At 43.7% G+C, this 23,231-nt stretch overlaps 1 protein-coding gene across 2 annotated transcripts; it reads right to left on the bottom strand.

The window, feature by feature from the left end:
- Positions 1-1,532: 1,532 nt before the first annotated feature.
- homer1b (homer scaffold protein 1b) lies at positions 1,533-23,053 on the bottom strand. 2 transcript variants are annotated; one of them, XM_028996750.1, is made up of 9 exons: positions 22,766-23,053; positions 15,962-16,118; positions 12,084-12,215; positions 10,563-10,655; positions 9,546-9,688; positions 5,547-5,703; positions 4,166-4,276; positions 3,856-3,936; positions 1,533-3,309 (listed from the first exon to the last, which is right to left on the bottom strand). In XM_028996750.1, the coding sequence occupies exons 1-9, from the start codon at positions 22,768-22,770 to the stop codon at positions 3,121-3,123; spliced, it is 1,068 nt and encodes a 355-aa protein (XP_028852583.1). In that variant the 5' UTR covers positions 22,771-23,053; the 3' UTR covers positions 1,533-3,120. The 2 variants fall into 2 exon arrangements, with proteins under 2 accessions (XP_028852583.1, XP_028852582.1); XM_028996749.1 differs by lacking the exon at positions 22,766-23,053 and having other exon boundaries at positions 15,962-16,283.
- Positions 23,054-23,231: the final 178 nt, after the last annotated feature.

Genomic DNA, 23,231 nt, shown 5'->3' with positions numbered 1-23,231 from the left:
TACATAATAAATGAATGCAACTTCCAATGCAACTATAAACTTGTTTTAATGTTTATACCCCTAATATCACTGCTAATTTAGTATTTACAACATATCTTAACATAAATTAAAGCTACAGCCTGAATATCCTTATCAGTGGTACTTAAACAAATTACTAAGTTTAACAATATAAAGTTTAACAATAAATCTAAAGTTATTCCTTAACTTTAATTTGTTTCTCTTAGTGCCTTCAAAATGCTTATGAATTAGTGCTCTGGTTTTAATAGAAAAGTTGTTTAACCTTTCTGGAATTTCTATAGATCTTATTACACACTCTGCCTTTTAAACAAGTTCCCTTCACACTGCTGCTAGGCAAGTGCATTACAAAGCGTCCCAGAAGTCTCCCTCACTCTCTGCTTCTCTCTTTTGTCACTTGTCTCAGATGAAAGCTGTCCTCTGGCAGGCCTGTCCTGGGACTCACCCTAGGGAAGGCCAGTAAGCTGCTTAAGCCATTGCAACTGCTCCTCTGTCATTTGTGAATACAGTGCCAAGCAGAGGGGTTTTTCTTGCTTTCCATCCAGTCTCTTACCAAAAGCCCTTTAGTCTAGTAGGGCTGGGAAGAAAATGTGTATTTGTGTGTTAAAGACTAAGCACATAAGTGACACATAGGACTGCAGGCATCTGAACAACTTCCGGGGTCGAGTCTGTCTCTGACCAGTAGGGGGCGAAAGAAGTCCAAGAAAAAGAAAGGTGCCAATAAGGCTCCGGAACATTCCATTATTTTTTGCGGATACTGATAGTCTGTTAAAGGCATACCCAATCTTTTGTTATTTTAATGCCTTCAACTAAAAAAACCCATAAAAGTCAGAAACAGTAACTCAGTGGCCTGAAAGACAAGGCCACCTTCAGCCTGTTTTTAATTTACTCTCCTCAACATAACGTAAATTACGCTGTGCCAGTGTAAAAATGTCTGCCTGCCCTAAGTTTGGAAACCTGTGACACCTGACCCACTTTAAGTTTGGGTGTCATCTTACGACCCTCAGCCCAAATCAGCAGTGTGCAAGTCTGCCGAAAAAACGGAATCGAACTGGTTACAATACAGTGGTTAAAACATTGTGCATCTTTAATGACCCAAAATAAGAATTTTGCAAATGTTAGCAAGTTCCAAATGCAATATGCTAGAAATGAATGTGTGCAACAAATAACAGAAAGGTGAATGTTTGCTTCCTTGAAGCACACCGTGTAGTGAAGTACATTTCATAATCCTGTGGAATTGTCTATACTGCTAGGGCTGGATTAGGTCACATGACTAATAATCATGGTCTTTGACTCTCTCATCTGGTTGAGCACCAGCAGTGGAGGCCATCTTGGACAGATCACTTTCAAAAGATATCATTTTCAGCTCTACCTTGGCCAATGCTGATATTTCTGGCCGCCGTCAGTAGCTGTTGCGTTCCTGCCAAACAAGATAATTCAAACATCCATGTCCGTTATAGTCAGCTTTCAGGTTCTTTATTTCGAAACCACCACCTTGTAAACCACAAACACACAAGTGAATAGGAGTTTTTTTTTATTATTCATGGCATCATTTGCACCCATAGCCATTTATATGACATATAGCACCTTTAATATCGCTGGTAACCTTGGTCTTGCTCAGTGTAGGCAGATCATACTGCACACTGGGAGCACTGGGAGTGCATGGACCCAACCAGCTTTACTGTAGGCAGATGGAGAAGCTTTTGTGGTATCTGGACTTAATCTGGACATAATCTCTTGACAGAGACTGCGATTATAAGATTTTCAACAAACGCTGTGTGCCTCTGCAGTGATCTTGCCTGGTTTTTGCATTATTACCCACGTAGGTAACTGGCATGTCAAATCTGTGAATAACCTTGCCATACTGGTTTCAGAAATAAAAGAATTTCACAGATGGATAATCATCACTCATGGGCATCATGTTATGAGTGACTTCTCGTGACTCATTAATCTCTCAAATTCATGATATCATTTGACTGGGATCAACCCCACTCTTCCACTCTTGAGAATGTAGATCATGATCTAAAAGGTTTGTACGCCCTACGTCACAGGTCACATACAGAGTAAGGGTGAATATTTCAGTTTATTTTCAGGAGAGAAAAAAAATGTTTTCCAGTGGCTGGCAGAATAATTGGCAGCTCATTGCTTTGCACTCCGTTGTTTTGCTTCTAAGAAGGACCTTTCGTTGCCGCATGTATAAATAAAGACCCCGGGCCTGTATGCAACAGGACCAAAAGAACAGTGGCTCTGGCCAACATGCCCGATGGGCATCATGCGGGTTACGAGGGTTTTGTGAGTTCCCTGCATAGTACACATGGGCCTTATCTGAGCAAAAATCCCAAGTGGGCCTGACCATTTAGAAACCACTTTTGTACTACAGTTTGGCCTGCATGGAGCCCTTTCAATATATGGGTCCCACAGGTGACTCTGGCCCAGTGATCTCAGAACTCAGAACCAAGCAGAACTTGGAACCTATGCCGTTTCAGTATAAATATGGTCTGCATATAAAAAAAAACACAAGCAGCGACACATTCCCCAGCCATCCACACCTTATACCCCAACTAGTATATGGATAAATACCTGATAGTCAAACTGAAATCAAGTGCAGCTAGTCCATTTAGTATTGCTCTGTACATACATGTGACCCATAGAGGGCTTTGAGTCACCCTTTTGGAAGCTGGGTTTTGTAGGTCACTTTGCCAGGGTACATGCCAGTTCCATGTGGCTACAGCCTATGGCTCTGGGATTACCGGAAATCCCCCAGGACTACATCTTTCAGGGCTTTATCCTTCTACTCTAAACCAGTAAGACCCTGGAGCAAATGCAAGCTATGGCACTGATAAAGAGAAGGTGACTGAAGCAACAAAAAAACTGAGCCTGGCAGAACATGACATGGAGATTAAATCCTTATTCCAAACCAGAAGTTACCGATACGCTGCAATATTCGGAGCAACAGTACATTTCAGTACTGGTTTAGAAAGCAGGAGGCGGGCCCTCCTCTGGATATTCCCCAGGAAGTGTCCATCTCCTGTTGTGTGGATCTGAATCGCACTGTTCTTCCCGTTGAGGCTGACAGTCAGTGGCCTAGCGTTAGTGTTAGTCCCCCTAGCTTCCCATGATCAGCTTGGCCAGGTTGTCCCTCAGCTCAGTCAGCTCAAAGATCTTTCCGTCCAGCACCTCCAGTAAGGTCTTCAGGTCTTTCCGGAAGGTCTCCTGCTCCACCTGACTAGCCTCCAGCCGCTGCTCCAAGTTGGCCAGCTGCGTCTGTAGCTCCTTACTTCGATCATCAGTTTCCTACAGAAGAAACACATTTCAGTTGGAGACCGCTGGCACAATAATACCTCCCATATATACACCGTAGCAAATAAATGTCAGAAACCCACATCAATCAGTGTCACCGTGACATTTTGCTGTGTGCTGAAGACCATTTAGACTCTTTGGCTCTAATGCATCATCTCAGCCCCTGAAAATGCCCATGGTGTGTTATATGAAATCATTCCAACATAGGGAAATGTTGGACATGCATTACCAGGGCAGCTACCAGCTTGATATATAATAGTTTAAATATTGTAGGCACTACATACTGTTAAGTGAGTTGGCAGGATTTTCATGAAACATCATAAAAGTTAATTCCACACCCTTCAAGCTTATTTACATATTCTGTTGGAAACTAAAGTACGAATATGTTTTACTCCTGAAAGATATTTCCGTTTAATAATTGCTGTTGTTGAATAGTTGAAATTTCCACTCTAATTGCATTATCATTAACATATTATCGAGGGTTGAGTTCTGCTCCATTAATAAAATAACTGGTGCAGTGATCCCTTGATGTGTGTTTACCTGCAGTTTCCAAGCGAGAGAGTCTTTCTGTTCCTGCAGCCTGTTCACTTTTTCCACTTCCACTTTCAGCTGCTCCATTTCCTAACAGTGGGACAGCATCCAGGTGAAAAGATATACGTGTTACGTATGCACTTTTGCACACTATGGGCACTATTTTCAAGCTTGGGGCTCATTTGCTAGTGTAAGATCCCTTTTTGTTGGTTATTAATTATTTCTGTCACCAGTAACACAATCAGGTTTGTACATGTCCAAGGTCAGAACAGAGCTCTGCATTAAACCAAATGAGAAATACTTTGATGAGAACACCCACCTCTTCTTTAGCTTTTAAGGCCGTCTCCAGCTCCTCTATTGTTTGGTTCAGCTCTGTCTTTTGGGACTTTATTACGTTGGTTTGGCCACTCATGCACTCCAGCTCTGTCACCTGGAAAGATGTCACAAGAGTTTAACCAAAAGAGCTCAAACCTAGCTGCTCACACATGGGCTTTTTTTCCGTGTGCAGTGCGGTCAGGTTTCTGATTTAACTGTGCAAACCACCATGCAACCCCCGACACGCAAATCCGTAAAGAGCTCCATATTTTTTAGGGGCAGTGGTGGGCTAGCGGTTAAGGAAGTGGCTCTGTAATCATAAGGTTGCCAGTTCGAATTCCGATCTGCCAAGGTGCCACTGAGGTGCCACTGAGCAAAGCACCGTCCCCACACACTGCTCCCCGGGCGCCTGTCATGGCTGCCCACTGCTCACTAAGTGTGATGGTTAAATGCAGAGGACAAATTTCACTGTGTGCACCGTGTGCTGTGCTGCTGTGTATCACAATCACTTCACTTTACATATGTTCAACTATATCTTCCCCACGCAGTACATTTCCCTCCGATGTTCCCACCCCACTGAATCAGATATGCACAGGACATGCAGCGTTCTCAGTTGCCTACAAACCAAGAATGACAAGACTACAAAAGACCCCAAAACCGCACACAGCCAAACGTTCTGTTAATGTAAAGGTTTTGCCTGTATTACATAATGGGCATGTTCATAATCGCGTTCATGGCATTTATCACACGCCCTTATCCAGAGAGACTTTCATCCAGTAGTTACAGGGACAGATCCCCCTGGAGACACTCAGGGTTAAGTGTCTTGCTCAGGAGCACAATGGTAGTAAGTGGGATCTGAACCTGTGAATTTGTGGTGATCTAGTACCCACTAGGCTACTACCGCTCTATAGATGTGTATAAATCAACTTGCCATGCCTCAGTTACCACTATGCATATTATTATTTATATCCGCATATAAAAAATTCCATGTCACCACAGTAATGCCATGTCACCACACATGCCTGACTAGAATATTTCAATATATTCACTAGTCGAGAGCTTCTGCTATTAATTCCAGGAGCTGCTAAGGTGAAGTTTGTGACAGGTTGAAACCCCGGTCAGTTGACTCCTGATAACTTCATCTCCTGACACCATGGAAACAGTAGTAAGAAACCACAAATGCAGCTGAAGGTCCACCGCGGACGTGTTTATGGAGCCAGGCCGTAAAAGAAGCCTTGCCACTATTCATTCTTCCTTCCCTCATCTCGAATCTCCGGCGGCAGCTCTTTCGGCTCCGCCCCCACCCAACCTGCCGCCCCCACACTCCCGTTTGGCAGCCGTCCACGCCCACAGTGCGCTTCTGCAGCGATCCCTCCCTCGCTCACCCTCTTGTGGAGCCTCTCAGCCTCCTCCTGGTAGGCGGCGAGCTGCTGCTTCCACTGCTTCACGTTGCCAGTGGACTCCAGCAGGGCGGCCGTCAGCTTGGCGTTGTTGCCCTTCAGCGCTGCCAGCTCGGCCTCCCAGTGCTTGGTAATTGCCGGGCTGCAACAGAGCACCAAAGAGGAGATTCTGTCACATGGACGATGACATCCCTGCAGCAACACGTGCAGATCAGGCAACAACGGAGCGCTCCGGTCCTGTTAACGCTCAGCTTTCATTTCTTCAAGAGTGCTCAAGCGAAGAGCTTCCTCCAGGAGGAGTCCGATCAGGGGTGCATGATGGGACTTCAAAAGAAAACGGATTAGCAACTTCATTCACAGCTCACGCATCAGACAACTTTTAATGTTCAAATCAGTTCCCTTTACTCACGTACTCTTCATCCCTCCCATGTCTAACTTACTAGTGACATTCACTGGTTCAGAAGGCTGAGCCGTCCCTGTAAATACTGACTGTAAGCCACTTTGGAAAAGCGTGTCTGATAAATGCCTGAATATTAATAAGAATAATTTGTTTTTTTTTAACGTCACTCTTTACTTTGCGTTTAAAAGGGGATATTTGTGTTGAATTGTGACTCTTTTGACAAATCCACCCATTTCTGGGAAATAAAGGAAAAAGAGGGTTAGGGTTACACGTATTGTCTGACATGAAAAGACAGCAACCGGAAGAAAGGCATGTGATTAGAGATTATAATGAGAGTTCCAATCTGATATCAGCATCGGATCATCAGATCTACAGAGCTTTGTAATCTAAGCGGCTCACAGGCTTCGGAGTCTCCCAGCAGGATCCCTCACGACTGGCACACGGCAGCAGGGAAAATGTCAAGAGAGGAGCAATTAAAGGTAGGAGAGTCGATGGCAACACAAATCTCTCCTCCCCGGGAGTGCAGATCAGGGAGGATTAAAAATGAAAAAATGCCAGATCGGCAGATAAACAAAGACAATTCGTTCCTGAAAAGTTCTGCTGATTAAAGATAATGAAAGGTCAAATAACACGGCATCCACGGCTTTACAAATGTAGGCAAAAAAGGAACGGAATGCATCTGAAACGCACTCTTGAAAACGCTGAGTTTGGATTTTTCTTCACATGCAAATATGAATTTAACTGATGAAATGATGCAAAATGACGCTTTGCTACTTCTAGTGTTGATGCTTTCTTTCAGCTTTCTTACGTGTGGGTCTATTAAGAACAAAAATGTCCACTTAACAAATAAGAGGATATTGAAATTATTTACTCTCACCAAGTTCAATATTTCAATCTGATTCTAACCATCAAATGTTCATTCATTTTGTGTCATGTGAATGTAAAATTGCAGGTGAGCTGAATGCCTGATGTAACAGAATGAGTGGAACCACTTTTGGAACCACTTTTTTATGTCTGTGTATGTGCACTCTGCATTTTTGCATCTATAATTTAGTCTTCATGTCGAGAAGTGAGGTATGATTTCAAAAAGTACTCAACAATTGACTCAAAAATTAACAAAAATCAAAACAATGAAAACAGCACACGAAAAACAATAGCAGGTTAAAATGTCCCCGGTCAGGCGCAAAGACATTTCTGCCTACGTGTCGCAACCACGGGGCCTGGAGTGTGACATCTCAGTTCTTTTCTCTCTTTTCACACACTGTGAGTGAACAGTCACATGTGCCCACCCACGGCGCCACGTCTTTGCTCACTATTTCCACGTGCACAATATGCAACGCACTCCCTCCCAGTCGCTCACATGTTCAGAGTTCTCCCACAATGCCTTGGGGAGCCCGTACGATGCTGCCACCTCCACTGCGCTCCGGTGACGTAGCCGCCATTGCCGTCCCACTCTACACCTACAGGAGCTGCTCGCGTTTAAAAGGGGCCGAGCGCGGTGAGGCTGGCAGTGCTGGAGACGCTCGGCCCGGCAGCAGGCTGTCTGCAAGAGCGGGGAGAGGAGGAGAGGGTAAGTGCAGTTCGGATTAACTTGTTTATTTTATTTCTCTTTTGTTACTCCAACTTCTACTGCTTTATCCGCCTCTCGACAACCAGGTATACAGAAGTGCCATTTTAACATGGTGTCTCGTGTTCTTTGGTGACAACTGTCAGAATGTGGTGACGACTGGAGGACAGGAGACCGCTCAAGTTCTTTTTTTTTTTTTTAACTGCTATGCTGGTACATTTTGACAAGGCATACTGATATCTGCTACCCATTGCGCACCAAATGTGTGCGTATTGTTGATTTTTCTTCTTACAGTATGACTGCAATGAATAATGCACTTTTACTTTATTCCAAATACAATAAAGAGTGTGATTCAAAAACCAAAATGTGTTCCCAGTAAAGTGCACTGCAAAATTAACAGCAGCTCGAAGCACCACAAGCACGAACAATCAACACCCAGCTCCCTGCAAAACGAATCCAACCTACACAAAACGAATCCAACCTTCCCTTGTGCACCCACAAGGGAACAGATCCGCTCTCAACAGTGATGAGCAGTTTTCCACAAATATGACATAACAGCTCATAGCTTTCATGGCCACTGCCAACCACCAGTGAAGGGGGCAAGGGTATGCACACCCCACAAAATCACAGGTACAAACCCCACTTTCTACCATTGTGTCCCTGAGCAAGAAACTTAACCCTGATTGTCTCCAGGGCGACTGCCTGTAAATACTGATCGTAAGTCACTCTGGATAAGGGCATTGGCTAAAACTGCCGTGAATGGCAATGACAAAGCTTTGCTTAAATAACTGTACACGCATGTGTGTGGTGCGCAGACGTGCTGACTGGGCTTTCTGTGCAAAGCTTACTCCCACCCACCTCCTCCCAAAAATTCAGTATCCAAGAGCTCAATTTATCCTTCATTCATTTTTAAATGAGCAGCAGTAGCTATTTACTAATGCTGCTCAGCACGTTTATTAGTTTCATTTACTTCAAAATCCAACAAAGGACACTTAATTCTTCTCTAATTGAACGTTTTTATTATTATTATTATTATTATTATTATTGTTGTAAAAGCAGCCTGTGGTTTTGGAGAGTGACAGAGAAGAATTTGTCAACCTTGCCGTCTATTGTGAAATAAATAAAAGATTTAAAAAATACACTTTTGTACATTGTTGTCGTCATTTATGAATATGTGAGCCTCACATTGAGCAGAAACAAATTTTAATGACAAAAATGTCCAAGAAGGCAAAAAAAAAAAAAAATGCACATGATGTGAATGAATTTTGCGCCGCTTCGCCTGACATCCATATTTTATGTACAATACCAGAGAAGAAAGAAGCACCAAAATCCCACATGAGGACATCCGAGGCCGCTCTCAGAAATGAACACTTTGCATAACAGGGTAAATTAGGTGAGTACAGGGCACAGCACTACAGGTGAAGAACATGCATCGCGGCACAGAGCAGACATCCACAGAGGCCCACACGGGTCAGATGGACCAGATGATACGGTTTTCTTGGCAGCGTTGTTAACAGCTGAGGAATGTGCTTTTTCATGCACCGTGCACTGTGGAAAGATCGTGGCGGTTACACTGTATGGGCCCAGCTCACAGGCCAAGGCCACGGCGCTACCGTTACTATCAGGCGGAGCAAATCCGACATGTTTGAAAGACTGGTCTGGAAAGAAGAAGATTCAGAAGAAAAATTTTTACTCCAACACACACATTATCTGTTTACCTATAATTACCTATTATCATCATACACAATTAGAACCACTAATAGTTTATGTCCAGAGCTTTGCACTCTATTACATGTCTATTTTGAAACAAGCACAAAGCACATTTCTGCACATTAAACATTTGAACAAAATTCTAAAATGATATCATATCTTAATGACTCATGGCAGCTATAAAAAAGTGACCATTGGTGGCCATCACTGGCAGCTTATTATAGTCCACATTGAAGGACGCTAACCTTGTTTACAGAAAAGTCAGCTCCAGGCCACAGAAAATTGCAAGGGTGTGTCTCCTGTTTACCTGTGTGTGAACGTCTGTGTGTTCGGTGAAGGCTCTGACTGCGATTCTGAGTTCGGTGTCAGATCGGGAACGCCCAGCTCGTCGCCAGTGCCGTTAATACTCTCTGGGGTCATTGGTGACTGGATATCTCCAGGCACCGACTCCTTGAAAAAAAAAAAAATATTGTTAATTAATATAGTTAACTCCTCACACTTGCCATTACTTTCCATTAGTAATATTTTATTAACTATACACCATTTTATAGTAATATTTTATAAATTATACAGTCAGACAAATGCACAGAATGAAGAATAAAGAAAAAAATAAAGCTCTAGTGTTTATAACCTTTATCTCCAGTGGTTAATTCAAGCCATGAATAGTGAACTAAAAATGACTGATGTTATGGAGTAATTTAACTAGAATTGTATGCATCATTCTGCCAATCGCATTTTAGATCCATACAATGCACAGTATATTCAGATTCAACATTCTGTATTAAAATGCTGGTCCCAAGGCAATCTCGGTAACCATGGCAACATCCTAATAGAGTGGCACACTCGGCACTGGAATAGCCCATGAAAAATAATTGTATTATTTTTTATTATTATTCCAAGGAATCATTGAATAACTGAGGGGAAACATTCTGAAGCATTCTTGGCTTCTGTGTTATACACTAATGCATCTCAAATCATTATAATGAAAAGAATATAATGACAAAAAAAAAAAATATATATATATATATATAATGTATTCTGTCAATACAGATTCTGTCCACAAAATGGCAAGAGCAGATGTCACTGCTTTTGAACAAAACAATGTGATGACTTCTTTTTCTTCTGTATAAATGTAAAGGGGGTTTATGTTTCTGTGGACCAAATGCAGCATTACACTCCATTATACAATTATACATTATACATTATTCATTTGGTGGTACATTTTGTGAACAGCAAATGGACTGAAGGTGTACATCTTTAATTACATTACTCAAAAACTGACAATTTTGAGAGGATGAGAGGATGTGGATATTGGGATGTATACCTGAGAGGGAGAGTTTGCCAGTCCCATCTTTTCTAAAGACTTCTCCTTGGCCAGCCGTGCCGCCTCCTTGCACTCCGCAAATTTGTCTGCAAACTGGAGGATGGAACATAAATGATCACAATTTCTTTCCTAAAGGGTTGTTCAAATAATACAACATATATGCATAATCTTTCAATTTTACGTTGTAGATTACAATAAGTTTTTCCAGTTACAGCAAAAAAATCTAGTATTTAGTGAGTGTTAGTATATATTAGTATATATCGCCATTTACTTGCAATATAGCTGAAAACTACCAATAAATTGTGGCTAATTTCAAAACTGTTGCTAATCTAACTGCATTTCTGAGTATGATTTTACTCTTTTCCTGTAGAATATATTGCCCTAATATAGTATATCAATATACAATCTGAAAAAGTGGTGTTGTCTTTCATTTAGTCTAGGGACAACAAATGAGATATTTTGTAATGAGAGTTTTAATTGTTCTTGAAAAAGTTTCTTTTGTTTTCAGCCCAACATTAAATATTTGCTACAGTTTGTTGAATAATTCTACCAGTCCACCCGCTCTCTGCCCATTTTCAATATTTATACAAGGTTCTTGCCTCAAATTTAAAGCTGAGAACAATGTGTCATTCTGCCTGGATAGAGTGAAGGAGGGTGAACCTCGCTGGGCCATTCTGAAGCCCAGCAGGTGTGGAGACATGAGATCACCTCTCCACTAATGGCACCCGCTGTGCCTCAACACCACACGATTTCTCGCTAATTCTCACTTAAATCCGCCCCTGTTAATTTCATAACCCCTCCTGCGTTTAGCAGTTTCAGGTGGGAGTGAACAGGGAGAGGAGCTCCACCACCACCACCTCCCACTATTAGTAATGCCCTCATCTACACCCGCTGCATCTCACCATGATGTGCACTTCCTGCCACTTTTTGTCCCCAGCCATTAGGGATATATGAACTCGGAAATGGGTAGTGAAGAACACAACAACAACATTTATTTCTTATACAGCCCATAATCACATACGGCATGTCTCAATGGGCTTTGACAGGCCCTACAGTCGACACCCCCCCCACACTTGACCCTTCTGCACACAAGCAAAAAACCCCACACAAAGGAGAGAGGAAAAAAGAAAGGAAGAAACCTTGGGAAGGAGTGATGCAGAGAGGAAATTCCTTCCAAGGTAAAGTGAGCCTGCAATTGGTGTCGGTGCAGGGTTGTGTGTATGTGTGTGTGTGATCAATTGCGGCATTGTGCAAGCGGACAGAATGCCAACGCCGGAGAAAAGAGAGGGCGAGGAAGTCGAGCGGACCGCCTCATCCGCACCCCTCTCTCTTGCGTAATGGCGAGCGCGAGGCGGCGCACCGCCGCCCCCGGCTCACGACGAGCACTTCATCGCGGCGCCGTGGAGACAGGCGAACACCGCGCTGACAAGCTGCCCACGCGCCCCTGACTGCGTCGCTCCTCATTAGAGCCCGGTGTGTGTAGGTGTTTCCCAGCGCCGGGAGAGAGAGAATACCACCCACCTTCGCCAAGTGACGCTCCGAGGAGAAGCCCAGCCCATACACGGTGTTGGCCCGGCTGTCGGCCCACTGGCCGAACTTCTGGGACGTCTTTGTGAACGTCATGTTTGGGGAGATGGTGCTGTTTATTATTGCCTGCGGGGGAGGAAACAGAATCAGGTTTGAGAGAACTGATTTACGGCGGTGCAATAGTCCCACCAAGGCGGCCCCACACATCATGTCATGTTGCAATAATGGGTGTGTTGACTTCAACTGCTGATTTTGTCTCGATAGGACTGAACCACTTCCAACATTCTGAGCATTAAAGATGATAAAGGCAGCATTCAGATGGGGACCTTCCCCCAGGGGGGTGTAATACAAGAAAGCAATGGCAAATACATATATACAAACAAAAATATATATTATATATGCATATGTAATTCAGCACTGCAATAAAAATGTAGATTATCTTTAATATACAAGTAGTCGAGGGCTAACTTGCCAAACAGTGACTGACGAAAAAGAAGAGAAAATTAACTCGTTCGAAGAGTTTTACATCGATGGGTGTAAACTCCACATGCTTAAAGCCAGGACCCAACCTCAAACCTCGAAGGTGTGAGGCCAGAGGGCTACCCACCACGTCACCGCATTACCAAGATACGTTATGGCCTTATGCATCAAGTTCAGTTCACAACAACAGCTAAATATGCACACATTAAATTTTCTTAAATTTTACTTTTACTAAATCAGTAAAATGGCAGAAGATGGTTAATATGTGCAGACCCTATAGTGCACCAGCCCCTATAAAGCCTATATTCCTACACCATTTTCAGATTAAGGTACAAAGAGAAAAATGGTATCCATGTGATGAGGAAGGGAGAAGAGAGGAGAGGAGAGGAGAGGAGGGGGGGGAAAGCAGCACTCTGGTATTCCACCTTCAGGTTCCTGTCTCCTGCCTGCATTACGCAAACCTCCTTCAGTCCACTGGGACCTCAGAGAACTCGGCCGTCCCCCACCCACCCTTCTCTTCTCTCTTCTAGCTCAGAGAAGACTGATAGTTCTCATTAGACTCCTTCTACTCACACACTCACATTGTTGTTCACACTGAGGTACAGTGTGCAGTAGATGCTACGTGTTTTTATATATATATACACACACACACACACACACACATATATATATATGCATATATATGATGATGATGATGAGTAGAATGACTATATATAGTCACAAAATTTCTCATCGGCGAACAAACATGTGACCGTGCAGTCATTTTCCCTTTTTAACCCACATTCCCCTCATTTTTATCTGAAGCCCACGCTCATGTTCTCACACACCCACGGCTTCACGGGCTGAATGCTAAGCAGCGTGAGACGCACTGGGACTAGACTGCAGTGAGTCTGGGAGCTGCTGAAGCTCAGAGTCCGAGCTGAGATCAAGCGAGAAGGTCTGCCATCGCTCACGCCTGGCACTCCTCTTACCCCAGAGGCAGTGAGGAGCTCCAGGTGAAGGCCTGCACCTCTGGATCAAAGTGAAGTGTGAGATGACAAGTCTAATTCTGGGGATTGAATCTCTTTCCACTTGCAAAACATGTAGGACACGTCTTTAACCTGTATTGGTAGGGACAGATCCATCTCACACTGGAACTATAGTCTCACCATTAAACACCTTCTACTGGTTCCATTATAACTAATACCGTACACTAGAGATGTTAGTGTAGGATTTATTTTCATGACCTATGTATGATTGTATAAAGCTGCCCTGTTCATGTCTGTCCACCGTTAGGTCATTGTTTGGTGATGTCTCCCCTGTCCTGTGCTCCATGTAATAAATCTTGTGACGTCCTGCGTATGTGTCCTTCTTCCTCACCATGTCCAGCCATCGTGACACAACATGATGATCTACAGGGATGGTAGTAGCCTAGAGTGTAATACACTCACCTATTGATCAGATGACCACAAAAAGTCACACGTTCAAATCCCACTTACTACCATTGTGTCCCTGAGAAAGACACTTAACCCTGAGTGTCTCCAGGGGGCTGTCCCTGTAACTACTGATTGTAAGACACTCTGGATAAGGGCATCTGATAAATGGCACAAATGAGAACTGAGAAGACGAAGCAAAGTTACTTTAAAATGCATCACCTACCTAAACATTGTTGCTGACCAAATACGGCACTTTACGGAAAATATATTTGTTCCCTGATGGCATCACCCTCTTTCAGCAGGATAATGCATCCTGCCACATAGCAAAATTGGTTCTAGAACAACAATCAGTTTGAAAAGTTGACTGAGCCTCCAAACGAATCAAGCATCTGTGGGATGAGCTGGAAAACCAACTTGGATCCATGGTGGTCCTTTCAGCTTACAGAACTGGAAGTATCTGCTACTGACATCTTAGTACCAGATACTGCAGCATACCTTCAGAGGACTTGCTGAGTCCATGCCATGATTTAATTACAAAAGTGGGACCTACTCAACATTAGGTCAACTGTCTGGAGTCCTGATGCAATGTTGAAATGGGATGTAAGAAGCATAGAGAGTTTCTAAAAATGATCGTGTGGTAGGAATGATAAGAAATGATAAGAAGCATGACATTGGTTTGCATGAGACTGAATGAGTATTGGTGTCCCTGAAGGCTAATCTTGCTAACAGTTGCTATGAAAAGCAGGTACCAGTTGAGTTAATGTCTCTTTTTTGGTCAAACTTTTTTTTTTAAATGTCAATCAGTATCAGATTTAGCATAATGTGTGTATGTGAAGCATTTACTTAAAATACAAGACCATTTAGAGGCTTTTAAACACGTTTAATTGAATACCTTAGAGACATTGACCACTGGCTCAGAACCAAGGACTCCATTAAACATTAAAACAAACAAATCACTACAGATAAAAATGGCTTAGTGCAGAATCAATATCCTGAAATCATATTTGGGATTGAGTGAACAGGTTAATTAAAAGGGCCAGTGTTGGCCTAACAGGTAAGGAAACTGACCCGTTATCGGAAGGTTGCTGGTTCGGGTCCCAAATCGCCAAGGTGCCACTGAGGACACATTTCGTTGTGTCACTGTGTGCTGTGCTGTGTTTTACAATCACTTTACTGTTTCACTCATTTTGCCAGAAACCACTTACACAGAGGATTGTGCTGATGGGGCTGTTTTAACAGCACAGCGTGATCTCCAGGAAGAAATCTCAACTTCCCCCGCCAGCCTGAATTATCAGTTATATTGTTCCATACAGAACGTGCTCATCATTCTGCAGTGCACTGAGCCTGAGATGAAGGAAAAGAGTTGAAATTCTAAATATCGGTGTCAAAATGTATATTTAATACTGCACTTAACTCCCAAATCCTGAGATGTTGCTATCCAGAGGCTCACGTAAAGGAAAATGCCGCCACCATCCCTGTTGATGTTGCGTGGAACACAACTCTATGGCAACCCAAGTGTCGGGTTACGGTCCTGACCGGAGCCTGGCCACATTCACCTACAGTCCGACAGACTTCTGCCTCTATCTTTGGGAGCAGCAGTCCTGGTCAGTCCCTTTCTCATCTGTCACCTTCCCCAAGTGAAAGTGCTAATGAATTCCTAGTTTGGAGCCGTAAGTGTCCATCTGCGCTGTCAAAACACTCCCTGGGGGGGCTCTTCACCGAACCCTCGAGATCAGCTCTCAGAAGTTAAGAAGTTTACATTTACATTTACAGCATTTATCAGACGCCTTTATCCAGAGCGACTTACAATCAGTAGTTACAGGGACAGTCCCCCCCTGGAGCAACTTAGGGTTAAGTGTCTTGCTCAGGGACACAATGGTAGTAAGTGGGATTCGAACCCGGGTCTTCTGGTTCATAGGCGAGTGTGTTACCCACTAGTTAAGTAGGGCAGGCAGCTAGCGTGTGAGAATGCTCTACCTTGGTGCCATCCAGGCTGATGATCCTGTACACGTTCCTCGTGCTGTCGTAGAAGTAGGAGACGGTGACAGCGTGCTTGCTGGTGGGCACCCAGTTCTTCTTGGTGTTGGGGTCAATCTGGAAGACATGGGCACGGGTGCTGTAGATCGGCTGTTCCCTGAAAGGGACAAAGAAAAAGTGGTGAACCTCTTTGTGCTTCAGCACCAGGGTCTCGCCGAATCCCTTGGGCGAGTGCGAGCGACCCGGCAGCCGGACCACCATCTCGCCTTGCTCCATGTTGGCTCTGAACTCAGCAGACGACCGCCCACCGGAGCAGAACTGGAGCACCCGATGGAATGGAAATGCCAGCTGTTTCGTTTCAGGCAGGTTAAATATAGTCCAGGCGCTTCTAATCTGCCACAGCCCCTCCCACGCATGTAGGAGGCCAGGAGGCCAAAGGTGCATGCTCACCTAAATAAGGATTGCATTTTATGCATGGGTATTTTTGTATATTTTGTCTGTATTTAACTTTTACATTTTGCCTTATTATAATGCATTTTAACAGAAGAACTGTAAGGAAGCACAATCATATATGATATAAAACGATGCATTAAGGTAATGGTTCCCAAGAAGCTAATGAATGCTTCTTTTGGACGCGTCATGGGAATCAACCCTTATAAAGTAAAAAATTAAGATACATGATGCCGGTCACTTTCGATAAAATGCATTTTTTATTTGTTTAGTCTCAGAACAACTATATTATGGAGTGATATATATGTCTGACATATGTCAGCACAACTTGAATCTACAGAAAAGGAATGTGTCACATACACTGATAAATAGGAATCTGTCAGATAAAATGTCAGGTTATTTTTGTAAAGGTCTTGCAATGTGTGCACAAACAGAATTTCGTCTGCAAATGGAAGAATTAATTTTGCTTTTCCCCACAAAATTCAAATTACAGCATGGACAAAAACAGGGATTCTCCTGCATATAAGTGTTTAATGGTGGGGAAAACAGAGAGATGCTCACAGGTATTTGTAAGCAGTGTCCGCATCAGGGGTCTCATTTATAACCGCTGCGTGTGCACAAAATGGGACCTAAAAGATGCGTACGCCTCCTTCTACACGTACATTGCGATCTATACATTCACATTTACATTTTCAGCATTTATCAGACGCCCTTAACCAGAGCGACTTACAATCAGTAGTTACAGGGACAGTCCCACCCTGGAGCAACTTAGGGTTAAGTGTCTTGCTCAGGGACACAATGGTAGTAAGTGGGATTCGAACCCGGGTCTTCTGGTTCATAGGCGAGTGTGTTACCCACTAGTTAAGTAGGGCAGGCAGCTAGCGTGTGAGAATGCTCTAACCGCTGCGTGTGCACAAAATGGGACCTAAAAGATGCGTACGCCTCCTTCTACACGTACATTGCGATCTATACATTCACATTTACATTTTCAGCATTTATCAGACGCCCTTAACCAGAGCGACTTACAATCAGTAGTTACAGGGACAGTCCCACCCTGGAGCAACTTAGGGTTAAGTGTCTTGCTCAGGGACACAATGGTAGTAAGTGGGATTTGAACCCAGGTCTTCTGGTTCATAGGCGAGCGTGTTACCCACTAGGCTACTACCACCCCTATAGAAACGAACGTGATGGCAGAATACGTGCATATTTATTTGAATTTACCATGTATAGTTGAAAAGGGCCGTGTAGAGGGCAGAATATGTGGCAAATCCATGTGCGAACTGTCCCACGTACAGACTGGTTTATAAAGCCTATATTGCGTTTTCATAAATCTGATCATTTCTTTCCGTACGTCATTTTGTTTGCATGTACAGAATGACGTTCTACTCAAAGTTTTATAAATGAGACCCCCAGATCATTACCAGTGCAGGTCAAGTTGAGGCGACTTGAGAAAAGCACTTTTGTATCATACTTTTTGTTTGTTACAGATGTGCATTAACCAGCAGAATTCGTTTTGTGTGATCTGAACAATACTCAATCTGAGTTTGAAAGTAGAGTTTGCTGCCATATTTCTAAGCATTGAACATCAACCACTTTACTTCCTTAGCAGGTCGTGAGTTGGGGTTCCTCAGGACCTTGGTAACCCAGAATATTAGGCAAGTATCTCTCACATCTCACCATCCATCTGCTCCACCCACTGCCATCAGCATCAGCCAACCTGGCCAGTTCACACCACCTCCCTCACACACCTACCACTTCACAGATCAGCTCTTCCCACAGGCCATCAGAAACCTCCACCCAATCTCCTGCCTACCCTGCACTGGGGTCATCTACCGAGATCCACACTTTTCACATTTTTCAAATTTCCTTCAAATGTATGCCTTTCTTTATCTTTATATTCATTCTTTTACCTCGCACCATGTCACTTTATGTTGTATGCAACCCTAATTCAACTGTATTCTTAATATGTTATTCATAATAACTCAAAATATGCGAGCAGGCTTACGGTTTCATTATTCGCTCAAATATACAGAAACATCTAAGTTTGCCCTATACTTGTACAACTAAAATACTTAACGTGTACTTTAAAATCTTAATAAGTACACGTCATTAGCTATAACGAGAGGTAGATAGTTAAAAAAAATATATAGTGTTCACTTATACATTATGGCCCTCAATTTACTACTCTTGCACGTAAAGGCAAATTTTTTCCCAATATATTTTTGACATAATAATGCCAGTAGTACATAAGTACAGTATACTGTTTTTTTTGCTTGTATAACAATACTTCTGCAGTATTGCAATAAGTTTTTCAGCGGGCAGGAGGGTTGGGGCCTAGAAAAATATCGCCGGTGCACTTTCATAAATATTCACAGGGGTTCGTTCACCACCCGAGAGGCCGAGTAGACTGGGGTTTAACAGGAGCGAGCGTTGCATCTGAGAAACACAATTAGTTGCTGACACTGATCTCAGATACCGATCCCAGGAGGAAACGTCGGAGAGTGGGAAGCTGGCGGAAGATCTATTAGAGTGAGAGACGGTCCATGAAGTGCCTCGCCACGAGAACTGGGGGGGAGGGCGGGGCTCATTTGCGCAGCCCGTCCATTTCCCCAGCCGCGAACACAAAAGGACTCACGTGCGGACGCGCCGGCACCCTGCTGCTTCGACAACATCCGAGTACAAAGCTCAGCGCTGTTGCCTGGAAGAGAAAGATGGGAATAGTGTTTGTGCCGCCAAGGCAGAGCTAATCACCATATTCAATTCCACTCGCATGTTGCTAATCAGCAGCCATCAGCCCTGGTACACAGAAATGCATGTGTGGAGGCAGCAGGGGATTGTGGGTCGGAGGAGGCAGCAGAGATGGGAAGTGCTTACACAGCACAGAAGGGCTGAAAAATCTTTGAAAAAACATCAAACGCAAGCCGCATAATTAACATTAAAATTCAGCCGCAATTATCATAGCAGACAGAAAGGAAAGGAAGAAGAGCGAATGAAAGAGGGAGGTTAGCCTGATTTGGATGCTGGACAGGGAAACCTGCTCTCCGTTGCATTGGTCTATATCTAATGAAATGATATCATTTTTCTAAAAAGTTCTTCGGCTTATAATACAGTACCTGTTTACAGTCGCAGGCGATGATAACAGGCATTAATAATATAAAAAAAAAAGGCCATTCCATCACCATAAAATTGTCAAATAAAGCACAGATGTATTTATTTTTGGTCCTGACAGAAACAGATGAATTGTGGCCAACGTTCATATTTCTGTAATAATTGGCAACAGGCATTTTAAATTGGAAGAGCGTGTTGTTTATATTACGCATTCAGAATTGATTATTATTACGTAATCTTCCGCACTTAATGAAACGGGGAGAACGATTTTCTACACTTCCTATGTGCCAGCCTCCGACAAACCCTGCTTCACCTCAGACAATTTTTGGTCTGTTAGAACCGAAGTACAGTAGGTGGTTTGTATTAGTGCATGGTATATATTAAGGGTGGTTTGGGTCTTAGGCCGCCGGTGAACCGTCAGGTTGTGGCCAGAACAATGCCGTGTAAGGAGATTAGTACCAGTTCAGTGTTCCCGGCATGCGGCGATTGATGCCCAGCAAAAAGAAAGGAGAACTAACAGCAGTGATTATGTGCGGGGAGTGAAGGCTGGACTCGGGTCCGAGTCCACGGAAGTCGGGACAGGACCGCGTCAGATCGCACATCGCAGGTCACAGCGGCAGTAGATGCCGACAGTCATTACGGGATGCGCTCGTCTCTTTCTGGAACCAGGCCTACGGGGCTTTAATGCAGTCCGTCGATGAATTTTTATCACAGCGTCCATGCATCGCGGGGCTGAAAGGACGGTGATTAATCACACTGCTGCGGCACAGGCCTCGCTCGGAGAAATGAACTTCCCGCCACTCTCAGCGCGGCGCAGAGGTGAAAAGACGTGGCTAAGGGGAGGGCAGGGGGCACAGGGGATGCGTCCATGTTTTCTTTTCCCCCCTGAGCTTAAGCAGAGAGGACTGCTCCTTCCTGGAGAGCAAAAATGCTTGACTGCTGGTGTGGCGTGGGCACAAGCACTCATCTGTGGTTAATACACACTCGGGGAATATTCACTAGCTGCTAGTCGTTTGTATCTTGGAGAGAAGGAACCATCTTCCCGCCCAGCCATTTTTGTTCGAGTGTCATCCTGGCTATACGTCACATGTGCAAAAGTAGCCAAGCAGCGTTGCCAGATTGCCAGAAGTGCTTAACACACTTAAAATAAGTACTAAACGAGCATGAAGGTGTTAATGCACCGAAATGACCAAATTACCTTGTGTTCTGCTAGATGACTTCTGAATGTCACTTAAACCCTTCTGGCTCCAAACCTAATTACATGTCAGTAAATGGTTCTGGGTTCACTGTAATGCTCGCTGAGTTCTAACAAGGGGTCAAATGCTGTTTACTGAGCAGAAATGGAGTCTGGGAGAGAAAAAAAGTTGCTACTAAACACGGCTCTAAAAAAGACCAATACGCCAACGACTTGTGTCATTATGGTCCATCCGACTGGATCACATCAGCGTGTCATAAACTGAGGCTCAAGTTTCTGCTTTTTGGAGCTACACCCCTAATTTTGCATCAGTCTTTCATCTTCTATAATGTTTATCCTTAATAAGAAATTTGCACAACACAACTTTTTGTTTAATCTGTCCTATATTATCAATAGGTAACATTAAAAATGACTGACATGAGCTGTTACAGTGGAATGTGGTGTATTTGAGGTCTCAGAACCCAAATATGATGGGCGTAAGATGACTTGGAGATGAACGTCTGCTGATTGGGCCAACAGCAATCGTTCTTTAATTATGACTGTCGAGAAGATTAAGGATATTGGATGTATTAATATTACACAGCATTACAAGCATGGGAAGTAGGGGAAATGCCTGGGTGAACTGGTGACAGCAGACGGTAGCAAACAGGTCTGATTTGCATCGGGCTTGGCTCTTAAAAGCAAGCAATCAGAGCTCTGCAAAACTCTTCCTCAATATTCTGTGCTGAAATTCAAAGGAAATAGAAAGAAATGGGTGCAAACAAACTTCGATTTGGCCGCATTTTGGCATTGCCCACCTTTTCAAGTGTTACTCATATTAAATCCTTGGGTGGTGGGTTGGTTCCATTGATTATTTTGATGCTTTTCTTTTTTTTTTTTTTACCTAAAAAGATGATACTGTGTGCAGCATGTGCTGCTATGTTGCCTATCTTGCGATTTCCTATCCTGAAGCCTTGTCCTCAGCCTCTGCCATATCTGTGGTGAACAACAGGGTTGGAATGAAGTAATGCGGGACAGGGACTTCTAGGAACAAGGGAGAACTTCTTTACTATATGAACTACGTTCACCATGGGCTGGTGAACGTTTTGCGCATCTCCTTAAAGAAAGAAGATCGGTTATCGCTTAGACTTGAACCAATTCAGCATTCCCGTCCGTTTGCATCTGTTTAATTACATAACAGGAACCCGAAAGCACAAGCACTTGTTTAGGTGGGTGGTAGTGGGCTGCAACCCCCACACTGCTGGCATCCTCATACAGTCATACACACACGAGCAAATCCCATAGAATTCAGAATATAGCGTATGGGTGCTCTGTTTGCCTTTAATACTAAATTAATGCACCTCTGTGCACCTTTAACACCTCTGTGCACCACCTTTAATACCAGTTTTCGTTTTGTGCATATTACCAACCCTAACAAAGCAATGAGTAAAAAATATTACAAGGTTAAAAAAGGGTGTATTTCTCCATACGTGTTCTGCTTATGCAGCATAATCGGGCTGGACTCTGTCTAGTAGAATGGAAATAAATAGCTGGACATAAACAGTGGTGTATATTAAATCCTAACCTGGCCATGAGAGGATTGTTACCTTAAAGACAGTTCCAAGTGTGCACTCTTTCACCATTAAATGCACAATACAAAAATATTCAGCATCGCAGAGGAACAGTTTCTGAAAGCGCTGATTCGGATAAATAAGGCGTGCTGTCGTGTAACGTGTTGTTTATGTCATTTAAAATGATTATGGTCAACTATAATTTACAAATTCCAGGGCCAGGTCATTGCTATGATGCGATGAAGAATAATCTGAAAGTGCTCCACAGCATAAACTTTCCGATTCTCCCTCAATGGGAACCTGTACCGTTATGCAGTGTAGTCGATTTTTTCTGGATATTTGGTTCATCTGGACTCCAGTCTTTCCTTGGGTTCCAGCAGACGAGACTGTGATGTTCTGATGAAATGGGGACGTGATGATAATGATGGTGATGATGATGATGATGATGGACCCGGACCTCGTCGTCTCCGGTATTCTGTATACAGAATCGTTTCTACTCACCCCATGGTCCCGGCTCCTCGCTCCTGGAAAGCGGCGCGTCTGTGGTTGCGATGAGAAAATTTTAAATAAAAAAAAGAAACCGCGGCCACGTCCACGCGGCGGGGAGCGTCGGAGCTGGCGTGGGAGTCTCCGGGCGAGGAGCGATCAGCCGCGTCCGGGGGGCATCTCCACCCCCGCAGCCCGCAGCCCGCTGCGCCGAGTCCGGCGTGGGGGTGGCTACAGGTGAAACGCGAGGCGTTTATTTGATTTGGAGCCCCTGTGCTCCGATCGCCAGCCGCATGGTTCGATGAGAAACGTCACTGACCAGATGACATTTTATCACTTTGATTTCATTGGACAGGAGGATGACGTTTTTTTTATGACGGCTGAACGGCTCTTGGGGTGTATCTATCAATCTTAAAATAATCCTTCTGTTTTTGTATGCTGGCAAGACGTGTTTTTATTATTATCATTATTATTATTATTA

Source organism: Denticeps clupeoides, chromosome 11 (genome assembly GCF_900700375.1).
Source record: "Denticeps clupeoides chromosome 11, fDenClu1.1, whole genome shotgun sequence".
Classification (NCBI taxonomy): Eukaryota; Metazoa; Chordata; class Actinopteri; order Clupeiformes; family Denticipitidae; genus Denticeps; species Denticeps clupeoides.
Note: the sequence above shows the minus strand (reverse complement) of the source record. Positions and strands in the feature narration are given on the sequence as shown.